At 39.7% G+C, this 19,765-nt stretch overlaps 1 protein-coding gene across 1 annotated transcript; it reads right to left on the reverse strand.

Annotated features, from left to right (window-relative positions):
* Window positions 1-240: 240 nt before the first annotated feature.
* On the reverse strand, window positions 241-1,767 carry LOC128116385 (uncharacterized protein CXorf49 homolog). The gene has a single exon (XM_052747565.1). It carries the CDS (start codon window positions 1,765-1,767, stop codon window positions 241-243), a length of 1,527 nt encoding a protein of 508 aa, XP_052603525.1.
* Window positions 1,768-19,765: the final 17,998 nt, after the last annotated feature.

Below are 19,765 nucleotides of genomic sequence, written 5' to 3' on the forward strand. Positions count from 1 at the left end.
ACTAGTTTTAAGAAGGCAGAGATAAGCTGGCATTCTTTATAGTCATCTTTATTTACTTTATATCACAAACTTTTATTTTCCTTCCTAGGAAGTACTTCTTTGAACTACTGTCAACTGGGGAAGGGGTGGGAGGTAAAGAGGAAAGAATCTACAGGAAGAACCGGAAGGAAGTAGCTGGACTGTGGCTTGGGGCTCCACAGACACTAGCGGCTTGTCTTGTGTGCTCGACACTCCTTGGGTTTAACTTGAAAGTGCCTGGAACTTCTCATTGACAGCCTGCAGGGCAGATAGCTGTTTTTTGAGGTCTTCTATTTCCCTCTGTAATTCTGGACAATGGGGACAGCCCTGTGTTCCAGGTAGTTGCTGCACCTCTGGATCTAGGGGCGAGGGACCTACAGGTGGCTCCTGGTCACCAGAGGCTGCAGACCTTCTAGACATGATGCCTTTTTGGCTCAGGGCTAAGGACTGAGAGTTTTCTGGGTCCTGGAGGCTTCTGGTGTTTATATCCCCACTGCTGAATTCTTGATGCACACTCTGACAGGATGGCTCTGCCCTGTGTGTTGGAAACGGAACCTGTGAGCAGGGATCTCTGGTTGAGTCAGTGTCTTCTTTGGCTACCAACTGTAAGTCCCTTGTCCTCTTTGTCCCAGGTCTCTTCCCAGTGTAGAAGTTCTTGCACTGTTTGGGTCTCAAAGGCAGCAGTGAGCATTTATTGGACCTTCCAGGTAGCCCAACACCAGAGATTGGGGGGAAGGTGGCTGGTTCTGCAGGAGCTGACTTTAATCTCTGACCCCATTGATGGAAGGCTCTCCCTAGGGTAACTGTTGAGGCATCCCACAGGGGTTTTTTCTTCGGGATCATCTTCTTTCTAGGATTGGCCTTGGGCAGACCACCCACCCCAGGAACCTCTGGATAGCTGGGCTTGGCTCCTCCCTTCCCCCACAAGACTCCTGGCTTTTTCTTAGAGGAAAAGGCTTCCAGTTCCTTCGAGGCCTGCCTTTCCATGCCAGAGGTGAGTCCTCGGGTAGTAGAGGTCAGCAGGGAGGAGGGCATCCGGATGAAACTGTCCCTGGCCTGGACATTTGAGTGTCTGGCTATGTCTCCGGTCTCTGATGGGCCACTGGTCTTAGGCTGGCTCCCATCTTTGAGGCAAATGGTCACCCTCATGGTCTGTACCTCATTTAATTCATCTGTCAACTCAGGTTCAGAAGTAGTAGGACAGTGGGTATCCTCACCACCGATCACCATCCTACCAGTGGTACTTTTCCTCGGGGTCACCCAAGCCCTGCTTTGCTCCCGTCCCTTGGGCAAGAGAGTAGCAGCAGAGGCCGGCTTTGCCTCCTCGGAGCCTGAGGCCTGCAGACCCCTCTTGCTGGAGCCTGGCTCAGTCTCAGCACAAAAGCCCTCTGGGGATGGTTCTCCGACTCCTGGTGCCTCTGAGTTGGTCACCTGCTGCCCAGTAGCTACAGTCTCTACCCTGGGTTGGGAGTGGCAGTTCAAACCAACTACCTTCTTGTCGGCTGGGGAATCTAGACTCTCTTCCTTGGGCACCAGGGAATCCGGCAGGCACCCGCCAGCCCAAAGTACCACTGATGTGGGCTTTGACACTTCCAGCTGGGACACCAACGGGACCTCGCTGCTTTTGGGGCCTGGGAGACTGCCTTCACCCTTGCTACTCTCAGTACGTCTTGGGACAAGGCTTAAACTCTTGGTTTGGTCTCCACTTTCTACATCTTCTGGAACGGACGTCTCCTCAGGAGAGTTCATATTGCCAGACCCGGAAGCGGAAGTAAAATTCCAGGAAGACCGTTGCTCGTCTCACTTAAGATGCAAGGCACAATCTCAAGATGCAGGAAGACCTCCACAAGGGCCAGAAAGCACTCACCATTTTCTATGATGACTTGTTTTCGCCTAAAAATTTTAATTCCATAACAAAAAAATCTACTAAACTTTAATAACATAATTTCATCACGTTTTTTTATGACCAAGATTTAACGCTTTTTTTTTTTTTTGCCTTACAACTGATGCCACAATTAAGTTCACTTTGTGTTTGTGTGTTTGCTAAAATATTTATTACAGAGGGACTGTGTAGAGTAGGATTCATGTGCAGAAGAAAAACTGTTTCAAACATTTAACCAATTTTTTTTTGATGTAGAATCACATGTAGCCCAGGTTGTCCTCAAGCTTGCTTTATATTGTGACTATGATCTTGAATTCCAGATTGTTCTGCCTCCATATCTCAAGTGCTACTAGGATTATGGATCTGTGTCACATTTAGGTGGTGCTGGAGATGGACCCAGCACTTTGAGCATGTTAGGCAAGCATGCCACCAAAAGAGCTACATTCCCAGCTCTAAGATAAGACATCTTCGGCAGCTTTGACGCATATTGTTAAACTGCTCCAAGAAGAGTGAACTGTCCCTGCTTCTTTAGAGTAGTGTGGAGCCGTGGTCCCCATGTTATTGATAGACCCCGTTTACAGGAGTTTCCAAGCAGAAGTCCCTTGGTCAGTCCTGCTGCTGTCAAGTTAGCATAATTGTTTGCTCTTTTTATTCTACTATGGTGTCCCCCTGTTTTCACACTTTCCCTTCCTAAAGCGTTTCCTTTACACACTTGTTAAGGCACAAACCAAGTAACAGCTAGCTAGCATCTTCCAACCTCGTGGTCAGCAAACTCCTCTAGGTCACCGGTTCTCAACCATACTAATCTCACTTTAAAACATGTCAAGTCCACTCTCAACAAGACTTTCTCACTTGTACTTTGTTGTGTAACAATGCTCTTTCAGAGAACTACACAGCGTGATCTTATTTTTTAGAATTTGAATCAAGTGACACTTCTTTCATGCACCTTCCTGATCATTCTGGCTAGTAGCCACCTCTCTCCTAGTTGCTGGTTCTTCTTTATCCCCCACAGTGCTTTGTTTTTCTTCATAGCAATTCTTGCTCCCACTTCTCCTTTATATTTACTGTTTTCTTAATTCATCACTGGAATGTGGACTCTAGGTTAGGTTAAGAACTGAATCTGCCTCAGCCATTGACTCTAATTACTCTACTTAGAGTTGTTGAACTGTATTATAGTTGAAGCCAAATATCACTTGAATGAATGGGAATTGGAAGACAGTTCAGCATTTTTATTGCAAAGTTACTTTGGATAATTCTAAAACAATCTCCAATTCAAGTTGAATACTTCCTTTGGATGCACTAAGTTATAAAGTTCTAAAAAGTGAAATCTAGAATGCAGAGAAAAATTGTAGACACTGGGTTTCAATAAACAGTCACCTCCTGGGATGTAACATTTGCTTACTTAGATTTCTTCCTTGGGTAATATTTTTTACATTCTTTTGTGAGCACAGCCCTGGATTGAACACTGAAAAGTGTTTGAAATAGAGCTCACCTTTTAACAGCACATAGTTCAATTGTGAAAACAAATATACTGATGTGCAGGCTTTCTTTCTCCAACACACACAAATATGTAGCTAGGATGACTGAGATGAAATGCAAACAAGTGTAATAATAAAGAGACCAAAAGTATTTTAAATGTTAAGAAAGAATAACATACTTCATTAAATGCTTTAAGTAAATAAATATTTAATTCTCATGACAACCATATGTGTTTGCGACTATTTTCTTCCTCATCTTTAAGAACAGGAAACGTAGACTCACACAGAAACTTGCCTAAGATTACACAGCCATTGAATGGGAAAGCACTACTCCGCAGCCTGTGTTTGAAATCATCACACTGTTAAGTAACATTCTGGGTATAAGACAATACTTCGAATGTAGTTAAGCATTTTCTAAATTGTTTCAAAGTTAAGTCAGACTAGAAAATGTACTTGCTCTGGAAACACAATGTAGATAAAAATCTAGCCATTACAAAAGCAAAAACGAAATTGTTAGGCTAAGCCTGTGAAATAGAAACATCTGTAACCTTCTCAAAGTCTACTTATAGGTAAAGCAACTGAATTGCTATGTCTATAGAATCAGGTCAGGGAAAGATATTAATGGTGTTAATATGTACCCTTTTGCTGAGCTAAATAGGCATGAACAGTCCCACAGCTTCTTAATTAGGGTATGAGTGTCTTTTCATCTCCTACCTTCCTCTTCATCCTTTCTCCTTTTCTTTTCATTTATTCTACATAATTATAATCTAACACATGCCATATACACCTCCATATTTGGGAAACATTTAATATATATTTGGAGAATTATATAATCTTAACTAACATGAGCACATCTGTATGGAGTTGAGGCATATTATCGTGAGAGACAAACATAAAATATTATTATCATGAGTCTGACTGGTGTTCTTCAACATTATGTCAGCCTGGCAGTTCCAAGAACCATGATGGGCCTGGACTGTATAAGAAGGATAGCTAAGAAAGCCAGTAGACACAAGCCAGGAGGCAGCATTCTGCTTTGGTCTTTGCTTGAGTTCTTGCCTCCAGTTTCCTGTTTTGAGCTTCAGCCTTGGCTTCTCTCACTGATGGACTACAGCCTATCAGCTGAAATAAACCCTTTCCTCTTCAAGTTGTTTTTGGCAACAGAAAAGCAAACTAGAATACCCTCTTATGTTCTGGAGGAAGGGTACTTGTTTGAGATACGTTGCTTGTTTCTGATCTGCTCATGAATGCCGCAAGAGAAGATGTTATTATCCATCAGATAGATTTGGTATTGTCATTCACATTTCACACACGGGGAACTTGCAGTTCAAAGGAGTCAGGTGCATGGATAAAATAACTAATAAGATATTATGTAGAACAGAATTGAAATTAAGTAGTAAGGGGGTTGGTTATATTACCAGGAGATCTGAATATATTGAATATATGAGAAATAGTATTATTTGGTAGAAGAATATAACAGTGATACAGTTGGCAGAATAGTCATAAAGAAACATTTCTCCAAAAAGTGAAAGTCCCAGATGGACTGGAGCGACGTACTTTAAAATCCAAGAGACATGGGATTTCATAGTCAATATTTAGCCTCTTTACATAAACTTCATATATATGGTACATTTACTATGAAGGTTATGGATAACTTAGCAAGTGGGTGCTGTGCTGTAATAAGAAACATGGATGCTAGGTTTGGGTGTTGAAATATGCTAACAATATGCACAGTTTTCATGAAGGAGTCCCATGGTGACAGGATTTGGAGTTCAAACCTACCACAGCTTCCTCTTAGAGGGCAGGCCTCGTCATGGACAGGGACAATACTGTTGTCATCACATTTCTTGTTTGGAAACTGAAGCACATGTGGCAACTACACTCATCCAACACCTCCTGATACATCCTGATATAACACAGTCCTGATGTATTCTCACACTTCTCTGAACAATGTCTCAGTGGAGTTTCTATAGCAAAATGTGTCTTCCATGTGACTTGTGTTCCAGAGGACTCATTGTCATCCAACATGAAACTGAAAAAAAAGGAAATGCTTCTGTTCAGCTCCATGTGAGATCACAGACTTCCTATAAGCTAGGTCTGTTGTATGCAGTTGCACACAATGGGATGCTTACCTAGAAGCTAGATCAGTGACAGGCTTAGCTCACAAGTCACCTCACAGCGACTGTCATAAGAAGGCATAATGCTATTGGTGTCTATTTGTCAGCATGCAGCATACATACCAGAACTCACTCTAGGTAGTTTTAAGAACTTAAGAACTTCTTAAAAGGTGTCATGCAACTTGGAGGAGCATTACCCCTCTGTATAAGGGAATTCAGAACTCATTATTCTCTCTCTCTCTCTCTCTCTCTCTCTCTCTCTCTCTCTCTCTCTCACACACACACACACACACACACACACACACACACACACACACACGGCACTTGTAAAATAGCAGGTTTCCATATCTCTCCCCCATCTCCTTCTGCCCTACCTTGTGATCTTCAATAACTTATCCCCTCCCCCCAGTTTGTTTCCCCCTTTTTCTTCATACCATCTAGACATGGGAAGGGGATGTGTAGCATGAATCTTAAATGGTCTTATTAATAAAATCAAACCCGGTGCTAGTTATTGGGGTGAATGCTGGAAGATCAGAGAGACAGAACAAGCCACAGCTACCTCACCTTGTCAGTTCCTCAGCTGATCTTGTTTCCTCAGACTGGATGCCTCTGAGTTCTCATCCAAATGAATCTCAGCTGAATTGTTGCTCAAAAGCCTGAATGCTTAACCAGCCAAAAGCTTGTAGTTTCTGGTCCTCATGCCTTATATACCTTTCTGCTTTCTGCCATCAATCCCTGGGATTAAAGGCTCATTTTCTGGGATTAAAGGCACAAGTCACCATGCCTGGCTGTTTCCAAAGTGGCCTTAAACTCGCAGAGATCCAGAGGGATTTCTGCCTCTGGAATGCTAGTATTAAAGGCGTGAGTGCCACCATTTTCTAGCCTCTTTATCTAGTGGCTGTTCTGTTCTTTGACCCCAGATAAATTTATTAGGGTGTACAATATTTTGGGGAACACAATACCATCACAGGGATGCTGTGGTAGGTACATCTGGGAGGAGTTGGAAGCAGGGTTGGGGAGGTAAGATCAAAATACATTGTATATTTGCATTAAAATCAACATACAAAAACATTTAAAAATGGTCTCATGCAGTTTATAAAATTGCTGGGACCATCAGAAAATCAGAGTTGGAGCCTATGTAGTCAGAAAAGAAGAACACTATTGAGACTTTTGCTGCTGTCAGTGAATACAGACACTGCTGTTCATCAGCAATGGCACCATGTATCCCCACCTCCTCTATCTTGGAACCCTGCATAACACTCCACAGCTTTGCGAGTACTGTGGTTGGTATGGCAGCTTCTTCCCTCATTCTCTTAAAAATGCACTGTTGTCCAGATGTGATTGTGCAGCCGACATCGCTTTGAGCTTCATTTGCAAAGAATTCAGGGATGTATTACAGATTCTCTTTGTGACAGAGAGACTCAATTGTTGTTGAGAATTCCTGTACATCTACATCATGGAATGTAGACTGGTCTGATAGCTGCCAGTAAATTTAAAGAGGGAGGGGTCTTGGGAAGCTACTAAACTGAGGGAAAATGCTTAGCCCGTATGAACTAAGCCTAGTCAGGGCTGAGTGGCCATATTATTTACTCTCAGTGGTCCTGGGTGTCTTTTTTACTATTTGATATGAGTTCACAACTACAAAGTGAGAAGGGGATTGAAATGGTTATGCCATACACTCGGGAGGGAGGGAGTGAAAAACTTATGAAGAAGTTATAAAGGCATGATAGTAGACATGTCTATAGACAATTTGCAGGGGATAAATAGCAAAATCTAAGATTAGTGCAAAATGTTTCCATGCATCTCTCGGACAAATGACAGACACTTCAGCATTGGGGGTTGTCAACTGGATTGAAATTAGTTTAAAGTAATCAAACAATTCTGATGAAGTTTCTTGAGGTTTAATTTGATTTCTGTGATTTTTGAACTAACTGATGGTTTTTGGAATGAAGTTGAATCTCAAAGGAATGTGTGAATAGGTGTGGAACTGCATGAGGCTGATGGAAATAGAGTGTTAAAAATCACTTCAGAAGCACCCTGGCAGCTCTCCTGGAGTTTGCTTTGATAGCCTCATCAAAACCACACACTGACCAACAAATAACAAAATAGGAGAATACTTGAGTTCTCCGTTAATGGCCATCCACTTGTTGATTCAAAGTTCAGTTTTTCTCAGTGTCAGGGCACTCGCTTTCTTGAAGATAATAGAAGTGAGATGACCTGGGTAAATTTGCAAGATAGAGACATGGATCCCACACAGAGTACACATTAGTCTTTTCATATTGCCTATGCCTTTGCAGAATGAAAATGTAAGCACATTCATAGCGATAGAGGTTGCTTATAGTCTAGATCTAGAATGTCCTGCGAAGGCTCATTGGCTAAAGGTTTCTTCCCTATTATAGTGCTATTGGGAAGTGACTAAACTAAGAAGTAGGATCTAGAAGCAAGTCTTGGGTCATTACACATGCACTTAAGTAGAGATTATGGGAAATTGGTCCTGTTCTCTTCCTGTCTTTCATGTTCTACCCTTGAGATGAACAGTTTTGTTTAACCACGTACTACTGTCATGCTATGCCACCACAGGCCTGACACAATAGACTTAAAGTTTCAAAGCCATGGACTGGAACAAGCCTTTTCTTTTTGTGTATTTTCTCATATTCTTTTGTTACTGCTACAGAACACTAAGAGGTATTAATTCAAATTATCTTGTGTCGAGCATGGCCTATCACTCATTAATTACATTCTATTACTTACTGAATATTTACTAGAGATGGGCACTCATATGGCAAAAACAGGGAGTCTTTAGTCCTTCTCAAAATGACAAATCAAATAGAGATCAAATAAATGCACGTTGAAAACCAGAATGGCTGTATTAAGATGGGATAGTTTGTGGCAATGCTATTTTATCTTGGCAGTGAACATATCTGTGAAGAGCTGATGCTTCAACTAAGGACTAGGAAGTGATCAGGAGGTGACCAGATGGAAAAAAAAGCAAGAAGAAATTTCAAGCCAAGGGAATTGCTTGTGCAAAGGATGAATGGTTAGATATGGCATGGAGAGGATAAGGAATCAGTGATGTTGATGTGGCCAGAATAAAGGGCACAGACGTGTGTGTATGTATAAGATGAAGTGAGAGAAATGTGATTACACACGGATAGAATATGATGGCTGGAGATGTATGTAGATGCATGGTCACCAAATATCTTGTACTTAATAATGGTGGTCATGCATTTAAATGTACTAAGTAGTTGGATGTCTTGATGTTTTCTTTTTTTAACGCTCTTTCTGTATTGTGTAGTCATATGAAGATATCTGTGGTTGAACTTCTGGGGCTTTTTTGAGCTATCACTGGTGTATGCTTCAAGGTGATGGTGACTGTAGAGAGATCTTTGGTGTCTTTTCTGCTTTACATTTCAACTTGAGGCAGAGGCAGTGGAAGAAGCAGAGGCAGAAGCAGCGGCAGAGGCAGAGGCCATTGAAGGGTGTAGAGAAGTAGCATTTCAATGCCATGGTCTTCTGAGTACTGTCATAGACTATGACCATAGTTCATTATGTTGTGATGTGTTCATGGAGTTCATTTTCTCTTGTCTCTGTTTGTTGATTGTGACTCACTTAGTGGATAGAAATGGTATTCTGTCAACCTAAAATGGCTTCATACATCTTAGGTATCTAACTACATCCTCCTGAAACTTGATTGTTGCTGATTGGTCAATAAATAAATCACTGATTGGCCTGTGGCCAGGCAGGAAGTATAGGCGGGACAAGGAGGAGAATAGAGCTGGGAAGGAAGGCTGAGTGAGAGAGACACTGCCGGCCACCATGATGAGAAACAGCATGTAAAGATGCCAGTAAGCCACGAGTCATGTGGCAAGGTATAGATTAATGGAAATGGATTAATTTAAGCTGTAAGAACAGTTAGCAAGAAGCCTGCCATGGCCATACAGTTTGTAACCAATATAAGTCTCTGTGTTTACTTGGTCGGGTCTGAGTGGCTGTGGGACTGGCGGGTGAGAGAGATTTGTCCTGACTGTAGGCAAGGCAGGAAAACTCTAGCTACACTTGATTGTATTCTTTACATGCTTGAGAACCTTAATGTCTAGTAAGACATCACATGACTCTCTTCTCCAGGCTCTGAGAAAAATTCCTGACCAGAATGGCAGTGCTGAAGTGAACTGTAACTCCAAGTTGTGTAACTCTTCATTTGTATGTGAACATCTTGCAGAGTAGCTCAGTCTCGGGGCATGTGTCAGTACTCATCAAACACAAGTAGTGTCTGTAAAAGCCATGTTGTGGGAGATCAGGCCTGGTCACAGAAGGATAAGCTTTAGAAAACTTGTATCACTCTGATAAATTAATGAAAAATTAAACATTTATTATTGTTATTGTATTATTATTATTATTATTATTTGTGTGTGTGTGTGTGTGTGTGTGTGTGTGTGTGTGTGTGTGTGTGTGTGTGTATGTGTGTGATGGATGTATGAGTGCAGGCATCTTTATGCCATAGTGTGCCTATGGGGATCAGAAGACAACTTTTGGGAGCTGTTTTCCCCATCGTGGGATCCCAAGATTGAACTCAGGTCTCCAAGCTTGCTTGGCAAGTGATTTTACCTTTTGAACCAACTTGCTGTCTTTGATCAATTAGTTTAACTCCAACATAACTCAACAAGTTTGGCAACAGTATACTGTTGCTTTTATTTTTATAAAGGAAGATCCACATGCTTTTGGCCTTTGATGAAATAGTTATTTCATTTAAAGCTACTTAGACTAAAGTTGGCAGAATTCCATGTAAGATTTCTTAAGCAAATAAGAACATTTTTATAAAGACTAAGAAACATATGATGAATTGGTTAATGAACCATCTTCTTTACAAAATTTTATCTTTATCTATCATATTATAGACTCTATGACGGGATCTGGAGATGGGATGATAAACCAAACACACGGAGACCTTCCACCAACTTCCAGGTTGAGAGTATAGAGGGGTACTGTTCAAGGAATCACACAAAGACAAGTAAAATTTGAGTTGCACACTTAGTAGCCACAAACATTGGACTGATGCTGTGGAGGCCCAGGGGTAGGGAGCTGGCTTGCACAATGCGAGATCTGACTGATAGGAAAGGAGTGAACCGGATGAGAACAGGAGGGAAGAGAGCTCTTGGCTGAGGAAATAGCTCAGGCAAAGGCCCCAAGTTTTTAAGGGATGCAGCACTGCTGAGGACCAAGTAAGGATGACATGACTGGAAAAGAAAGAACAAGTAGCAACTGGGGGAGAGGGGAAATAGAAAGTTAAGAATATGACCTTGTGGGGACTTGCAGGAAGCACTGAGGGGGCTTCTTTATCTCATGAAGATGAGTGATCATGGGGGGTTCTAGATGAGCAGTAATCACATTACCAGCTGAGGGTGAGTATTGGGCTGGAGCAAGGTATGGGAGAGATTTGAGAGGAAGGTGTGAATTACGGTTCAAGCAGAACTTTGAATACAGAATGGGAGACCATGATTCAGAAAAAGAGGTCTACCATAGAGACTGCACCTCACACAACTGTGGGAGCTGGTGTGAAAGGCTCAGGAAAACTGTGGCCTCTGCATTAGGTTGTGTCTGTGGATCAGAAGGGCTGGATGTGCATTCAAACTGAAGAGGAATGGGACACGTATGCACCTAGTACAGTGGTTCTCAACTCTCCTAATGTTGCAACCTTTTAATACAGTTCCTCATGTTGTGGTGACCCCTAACCATAACATTATTTTTGTTGCTACTTTCAAAACTGTAACTTTGCTACTGTTATGAATCATAATGTAAATATTTTTGGAGATAGAGGGGTCATGACCTACATACAGGTTAAGAACCACTTATCTAGTACCTCCTCTACCGGACACATGGCATTTGGGAGAAGCTAGGATTCTCATCTAAGCAGTTGCATCACACCTAGCTCAGAACTTGCAGACAATGAAACAAGAGGTCTGGAAGAGCTGTAGGATCTGCAAGTCGGCTTGCATCTCTACGCTCATCAAGTGAGCCTGGGAACTAGCCCCAAGATCAGGGGCTATACCTAACTCCACACCAACCTTAGAACCCAATAGCTTTTGATTTCCTTCCATCCTCCAAAACTTGTTTACTTTCTCTGTGATCTGCACTAACTCAGACCAGGACAGAGAAGAACACGCAGAGAAACACTGTTTACCACAGCTGGGTTGGCATAGTACAGAACAACCATAGAGGTTGTCACCTTACTCAAGGACAGAGATAATGGTGGTTTGGATGAAGTCCTGGGGAGTGAATTAATACTTTCAAAGAGTTCCATCTAGTTATTTTGTAGACTTTTTCATCATTGGGTGTCAGTGATGCATGCTATATTTATCTAGACTGGCAGAGAACTGACTCCTGTCCCACATGGTTATTTGTTAGAATGCTCCTGATGTTGTTTTCCCCCCTTTTGTGAGTGATCTCAATTTTGGCTGCTGGGATGTGATGGTGTATTATAATTTTTTTATACTGTGAAGAAATTATATTTCCTTTGTATAAATCATAGGCATTAACAGATCTAATTGATGAATAGATTAATAAGTAACTAATGGGGAAATAGTTTGCAACTATGTATATATCAAGCTCCCATCTACCTGTGTATTTTTCACTGACTATTCATATTTAGCTTTCATCTTGGAATGGCTTTAGAATCATAGAATGCTGAAAATGCAGAGCTGAGAAGACTTATATGCAGTTCATTAAAATTCCACAAATATCTTACACAGCCACAGTCCAGTGACTAACGCCAAACGAGTACTGGATAGAACAGTATATATCATACTTATATACAGACCTCATGCAAATTTCACTAATAACACTGATTTATTTTTTCCAGTTGAATTTAGGATAATGTAATACAGTTAGTGTCAAATCTTCTTTGTCTCTCTAATCTATGGTAATTTCTCAATATTTTTCTTTCACAAACCTAACACACTTGGAGAGTCCAGCTTTTCCCCCTTTCTACAATGTCCTTCATTTTGGTCTGTCTGTGATTTCTTTATAATCAAATTCAAGTTATGCAATTATTTTTGGAAAAATAATACCATCTCTGTCATCCTGCACTGAATTAGTAGACAAATGATTTGTATTTGTTCCCAAATATTAATTTTGATCATTTTGTTAAAGTGGTAACTCTCAGGTTGGTTTCTCCTCTGTGTAATAACTTTTTTTTTAATAATTAATGAGTATCTTGCTGAGAGATGCCTTGAGACTGCAATTGTTACCTCGTTACTCTTGACATTCATACCCACTCCTTTTGTTCATAGATAATTGTGGCCTAAACTCATTAATATGGCAATATGTAGCACAGTAAGTTTTTGTTTCCTTTATTCCTTCTACATTTATTTTTTGGAATTCTACACCAAAGAAGAGCTTTTCTTCCTTTTTCATACTTACAAACCATGCATTTTGATGATACTGATCCCCCCACTACTCCTTCCAGTTCCTCTTTCCTCCATCCCTGATTCCTCTCCCAATTTCAAATCCTGTTCTTGAATCCACTGAGTCCTATTAGTGGTGTCTACATGCACTTGGGTGTAGGGCTAGCCACTGCATCATAGCAACCTTCTAGGGGCCACACCCCTGAAAATAAAATGACTCTTCCTCCCTCAGCAATCATCAGCTGTCAATAGCTCCTAAGCTATGGGTGAGGCTTTGTAAGCCTCCCTCAATCCACACTGCAGTTTTGACTGACTTGATCTTATTTAGGTCTTCTGCAGTATGCATAGTGGTACAAGGAGGCATGGATGCTATGGGGGTAACCAACCACTTTCTAACTGGGTTTAAGGCCTTCTCCACAGGATGGCACTCATGCCTGGTATTGAAAATATGGCCAAGAATCTGTGGGTAGGGAAGTTTTAGTCTTACAGGAGAATTTATTTCTATTATGTCTCTAGTAGACATAGTTTCAAACTGCCTTCTAAGTCCTTATCTCTCCTCCTTTAACTTATTCTGTTACTTATTTCTCTTGTTATGGGCCAATGGCTTACTATTTTTGTTATGCTGATGAGAATCCTTTCAACCAAAGTGCATTTTGATTTTCAGGCTGTCTAAGATTTGACTATAAAGAGCACCATTAAATTTGGTTTCTGTTTGTTTTTTTTCTCATCGTTTTTTGAACAATTCCTTGCTTTGTAGAAACACAAAGTACCCTAACATCAGCTTGCAGTTTTCCCCACCCCAGGCCTCAAGTCAACCATTAACCAAATATGGAGAATGGCATCTGGAAACCAAGTGCTTTTTCTTGGTATTAGGGTGTCACTGCTCTAATTCCCTTTTTGGAAAGAGCCACATGCATGTACATACCTGAAGTGTGATCATAATTAGTCTTAACAATAAAAACCAGGAGTCAGATATTGGAGTGAAAGCACAAAGGTCAGAGAAGCAGAGGAACAGCCACAGTCACTTCCTGCCTCTCAGAATTCTTTGGCCCAAAGGGCTGAGATCCTGTCTTCGTCCCACCTTATCACTTCCTCTCTCTGCCCAGTCTTGTCACTTCCTGTCTCCTCTCTTTCCAGAACTCCGACCTCTATGGTTAACTAGTGGCTAGCTTTGCCCTCTGATCTCTAGGCAAGCTCTATTTGTCAGAACACAAATGAAATATCACACAATATTCCTCCCTTTTGTCTAAATAAAAAGTGAAGGTTTTAACTTACATGGAAAAACTGTATACAATAAGCATACTAACTATATACAAATATATATAGCAATAATTACATTAACAATGTCTAGTCCATTAGAATCTGACAAATTCAGAGAATATACTCCATTATCTATCCTATCCTGGTGAGTCCAAGGTGTTGTACCTAATTCACTTTTCCTAACTTGCATTACCAACCCAAAACTATCTTTTTATGTCTCTCTAAACCTTATACACTTTATACCTCTTTAGTGAGTTTCTTTTCTGAATTTGTTAAAAAGGATGACTATAACTATCTAGTCTACAACTCCATCAGAGATCTAAGGAGGATGTAATATCACCAGAGTAAACAAGAAGTGTAGAGCAAACAACTTCCAAAAGTAAGAAATGACAGAAACAATGGGATGCCTGGACAGTCACTTAAGATTCCTTTGCAACATTAGGGCATCCATCTTCAGCCTGCAGGCCTAGAATATCCAATAGACTTTTTTTGTGAAGCAGGATTTTTGAAGGACTGTCCCACTTTGTCTTGGTAAAGTTCTGCAGTCACTTTCTTTTCTGCCCTGCTTTTCCAGTTTTGACAGCATACTGTCAGCAGTTGAGGCAAGGGCACTTTCTTGCCCAGTGGCTAACTTTCTTGCCCAGTGACCACAAAGAAAGTAAACTTCATATGAAGTATCTTTGATGCCCATAATTTTCTCTGAAGTAGATTGGTACTGCCAGGAGGAGACATGTCTCATTGTCATAATAAAGGAAGAACCTTATGTTATTAAAATATCTTAAATGTCATATTCTGTAGATCTCTGAAGTACTTGAAGACCACCTGTCTATCTAAAATATCTAAAATGAATAATTAAATGTTCTCTCTGATTTTGTCAAATACAAATAGACTACATATTATAACTGTAATTCTTACTTGATACATCATTTTGTGGTATATAATCTTATTATGTTAAAAATAAAACCTTTTTTTATTAGACAAAAAGAGGGAAATGCTGTGGAATAATCCTCTTATATACTGTAAAGATTTGTCACTTGAATTGGTTTAATAAAATGCTGATTGGCTAGTAGCTGGGCAGGAAGTATAGGCACGGTAAGCAAACTAAGGATGATGGGAAGGAGAAGGGCATATCAGGAGTCACCAGCCAGATACAGAGGAAGCAAGATGAGACTGTACTGAGAAAAGATACCAAGCCACATGGCTAAACATAGATAAAAATTGTGGGTTAAGTTAAGTGTATGAGCTAGTTAATAAACCTGAGCTATCAGATGAACATTTATAATTAGTATAAGCCTTTGTGTTGTAATTTGGGAAGCAGCTGCTGGGTATTTGGGAGTTGCTTGCCGGACAGAAACTTCTGCCTACACATACCTACATATCTACATGATCATTTAAGAGTATGAATTTAGACTGATGTTTCTAATTCCAGTCCAATACCACAAGATTCAGGCTAACATTGCCCTATTTATAACTGCTTTCCCCCAACTGTAAGAAATGTGACTCTCATTGTCTATGCTAGACAAACTTATTTTTTCAGTCCTAGAATACAGACAACCACTTTCAAAATTGCTAAATACGCCTCTGTGAAAAAGAACTTCCTAGAGAAAAACAATGCATATAATTCTTTTGTGTTTAACATGAGAACTCAGGGTCAATCCTTAATTTAATATTATTAAAATCAACTTATATTCCTACAAAACCTCTACTAACTAGGACATGATTCTTCCACACAGTTTTTAAATATTAGAATACAAAAACTGGTCCCTTAAAAAATATTAAATCCAAATTCACTCCTTTGAGTAGGTTTGTTGGCAGTACATTCAGTCACAGTTATCATCAGTTTCTCTTTCTCCATCCCAGGGTTTTATAGGAGTTCTGGTACTCTTAATGTAGAAAGAGACTTTTGAAGATGCCACTTCAGCCAAGAGATCACATAGCATGGATGCTAGACATTTTGTGGGCCTGAGAATGCTAGTGTTCATGACTTTTCCATATGCAGTGTGCAGCTGCCCAGTTTTAGAGTCTCATCTGAAGACCTGCAGAAGGCTATGTTAGTCTCAGTCTTGTGACTCTCTGTTCTACTTTGTGTTGTACCCATAGGTGAAACATATGACCTCTACGTAGGGGTAACCAAGTGGTTGATTGTTCCAGAAATAAGTATTTATGCAGATGTCCTCCTTTTAGGCCAAATTCATAGCTGTACTTTAACTGTACCATTTGTTGTTGTCCTGTCTAGATCTTCCTCAGTAGTAAGACACCACTCCCAGGGCTCAGGGCAAACCTCTTCAGGTATTTCAAGGCTGTAACCCTATCTGTGCCATTGGTATGTCCCTACTCATTCTTCTTTTCAGTGTCCAGAATTCTTCTCAAACTGTGACAGTTTCCATTTTCTTGTCCTTTGAAAAGTTAGTTCCTATTTTTCATGGCTGTTATTTTGTTTTATTTCTTCACTGCCATTTTATTGTGGGCTGTCAAACCAGTGGGTTCAGTCTATCATCTTGAGTCAGAATCAATGGATATAAATCATACAAAAACTCAGACATTTTTGAGGCATTTCATTTTAAATTGCCTTTTGAGTTATTTATAATTCAAGCAAAAAATTGGCAACTTTAAATTATAGTTGGATATTTATAAGCAAAATGTCAACATCCAGTTCAACTACTAACTTTAATATGCCAAAGAATTGGGTTTTTGTTGAATACTATCTCATTTATCACTATTTTTATTTAATTAAAAAATTAAAATATAACTATATCACTTACTCCTGTCCTTCCCTCCTTCCAATGTCTCCCATGTTCCCTGCCTCCAACCCCTCAGTTCCTCTCAAGTTAATGACCTTTTTTCTTTGATTATTATTATTGACATATATTGGTATATAAATATGTAACTATATACATATTATGCATAATTATATACATAAAACCTACTGAGTCCATTTGTTGTGGCTGGTGTGTGTATACTTTAGGGCTGACCACTTTGTATTGTGTAATCAATTAGGGGCATATCCCTATGAGAGGCTAATTCTCACCACCTCAATAATCATTAGCTGCCTGTAGTTCTTTGGTTAGAGGTTGAGTCTCTGAGAGGTTTCCCCCCTTCAATGTTAGCATGTTTCTTGCTATTGTCTTTGTTCAAGTCTTGTTTAGTTAGTTGGATAGTTGAGGTATTATGAGTGAAACACCCTTATCATTCTAGGAGACACAGAAGCATAGCAGACTTCCTGATCCTCTGACTCTTACTATCTTTCCACTTCTTCAGAGATGTTCCTTGAGCCTTGGGTGCAGGAGTTGTATTGTGGATGTATCTGTTAGGGTAGGGCTCACCATAATTCATTGATTTCAATCTCTGATCAGTGTGGTTTTCTGTAATGGTCTCTGTTTGCTGTAAAGGCAATATTTTAATTTGTTTATCCATGGGAGTAAGTTTTATAAGCACAGTAATTATGTTGGTATAGTAAAGTGGTAGTAGTAGGTTCTTTTTGAAGATCCACAACTTCACTACCCAAGGTAGTTGCTTAGCTTTCTAGTACCAAGCATTATTTCCCTCCTACCTTAAGTCCAATTAGAGAGCTGTTGGTTACTACCAAGACATGAATGCTACTGTTATGCTTTAGGGATATCTTTCCATGCTGGTCAATGTTGTGGTCCATAGGCATCACAGGTAAGTAGGACTAGTGGTTGCTTCCTTCCTTTGGCAGCTTACATAGTACTGATACTATGAAAGCAAGACTGCAGGAAGGAGGGTTTCAGGTTGGATACAGCTTGAATCTTCTAAATCCTACATTTGAAGCATGTGGTGTCCTCAGCTGTAGAGACTCCAACCTCTTAAAGGCAACCAAGGGCAGCAGAAATAGCCTGTATTATTTTACAAGTCACTTGGACTACTTTGGTCCACAATTTTAATGGAAGTTTCTCATGTCTGGCACTGAGACTTTTGTTAGATTGTCTAAAACTCTTGTGGGGAGCATCCCCAGTCCAACTCTCATAGCTTCATACACACACACACACACACACACACACACACACACACACACACACACACACACATATGGTTTGATAGTATTTTGAAGATTTTTATCTCTATATCCATAAGGGATAAAGTTCTGTAGTTTTGGTGTTTCTTGTGTCTATACTTGATTTTGGTATTAGAGTAATACTGGCAATACTGGCTTTGTAGAAGGAGTTTGGAAGTGCTCTTTCCACCCCTTCCTTACTCCCCTCATCAAATAATTTAAGAAGGGTACTGTAGATATTTGGATGTCTGGAAGTATGCTGTTGTGAACCCATCTGGGCCTGGAATTCTTCTAGTGGAGAGACTGTATATTATCACTTCAGTCTCCTCATTTGTTATGGGTTTGTTTAGGTTGTTGATCATTCTCTTCTTGATTTAACTTTGGTGTTTTGAATGAATCTAGAAATTCTTGTCTCAAAGCTGGTTTTAATGTGTACCAGAGGTTTTGTTGTGTTGTGTTTTAATTTCATTTAGTTCCACGGATATTTTTATTTCTTTCCTAATTTCTTCTTTGACCCATTTATCATTTAGTAATGAGCTGTTTAACCTCCATGGCCTACGCACTTATTACAAATTTGCTTCCTGTTGATTTTAAGTTTTATTGCATAATGGTCAGGTAGAATACATGGGATTATTTCAATTTTCTGAATTTGTTAAGATTTGTTTTGTGTCCCAGACTACAATTTATTTTTAGAGAGGCTTCCATGGACTTTGAGTAGAATGTATATTCTTTGGTGTTTTTTGGAGAAATATTCTGTAGAAATCCATTAGATCCATTTGATATAAGATATCTTTGTTTATTTTTTTGTCCAGATAACCTACGTAATGGATAAATTAGGTTATTGAAATAATCTACTATTACTGGGTTGGTGTTTATCTACGCCTTCAACTCCAATAGTATACATTTGGGTGAGTCAGAGTTTGGTGCATATATGTTCAGTATGCTAATTTTTCTTTATTGATGGTTTCTTTATTAATTGTTCCCTTGCTTAGAATGAAGTTCCCTTCTTTGATTTTTCTGATTAGTTTTAGTTTGAAGTCTATTTTGTTAGATCATAGGATGACAATGCTTGGTTGCCTTCTGGTTTCATTTGAAATTCCTTTTTCCACCCTTTAACTTTAAGGTGGTGCTTATTCATAAAGCTGGGATGAGTTTTCTTTTTCTTGTAGACAACAGATAGATTTTGTTTCTTAATCCCTTCAGTGGGTCCATGTCTTTTGATTAGAGAGTTGAGGTCATTAATATTTAAAGTTATTATTGAAAGGTATGAGTTGGTTTCATTTTGTTCTTTTTTTTGTTGTTTGTATTCTCTGTTATGTTTGGCATTTCATTAATTATAGCTTCATCTGTTTTCTTTCTAGAATATTTTGGCTGTTATTGCTCCTTTTACCAATTTAGTGCTGCTTCCAGTATTACCTGAAGGTCCTAAAGTTTAGGTTGTTTGGGTAGACATGAATGTTTTTAGGACTGTTTGTCTCATGAGAAGTTTTTCTTCTCTTTCCTTTAACAGATAGTTTTGCTGGACACAGTAGTCTATATTGGCAGTCATGGTCCTTTAGAACATGGAGTGCTTTGCTTCAGACTCTTCTGGCTTTCAA

Source organism: Peromyscus californicus, unplaced genomic scaffold (genome assembly GCF_007827085.1).
Source record: "Peromyscus californicus insignis strain IS unplaced genomic scaffold, ASM782708v3 Scaffold_20__1_contigs__length_68692818, whole genome shotgun sequence".
Taxonomy (NCBI): domain Eukaryota; kingdom Metazoa; phylum Chordata; class Mammalia; order Rodentia; family Cricetidae; genus Peromyscus; species Peromyscus californicus.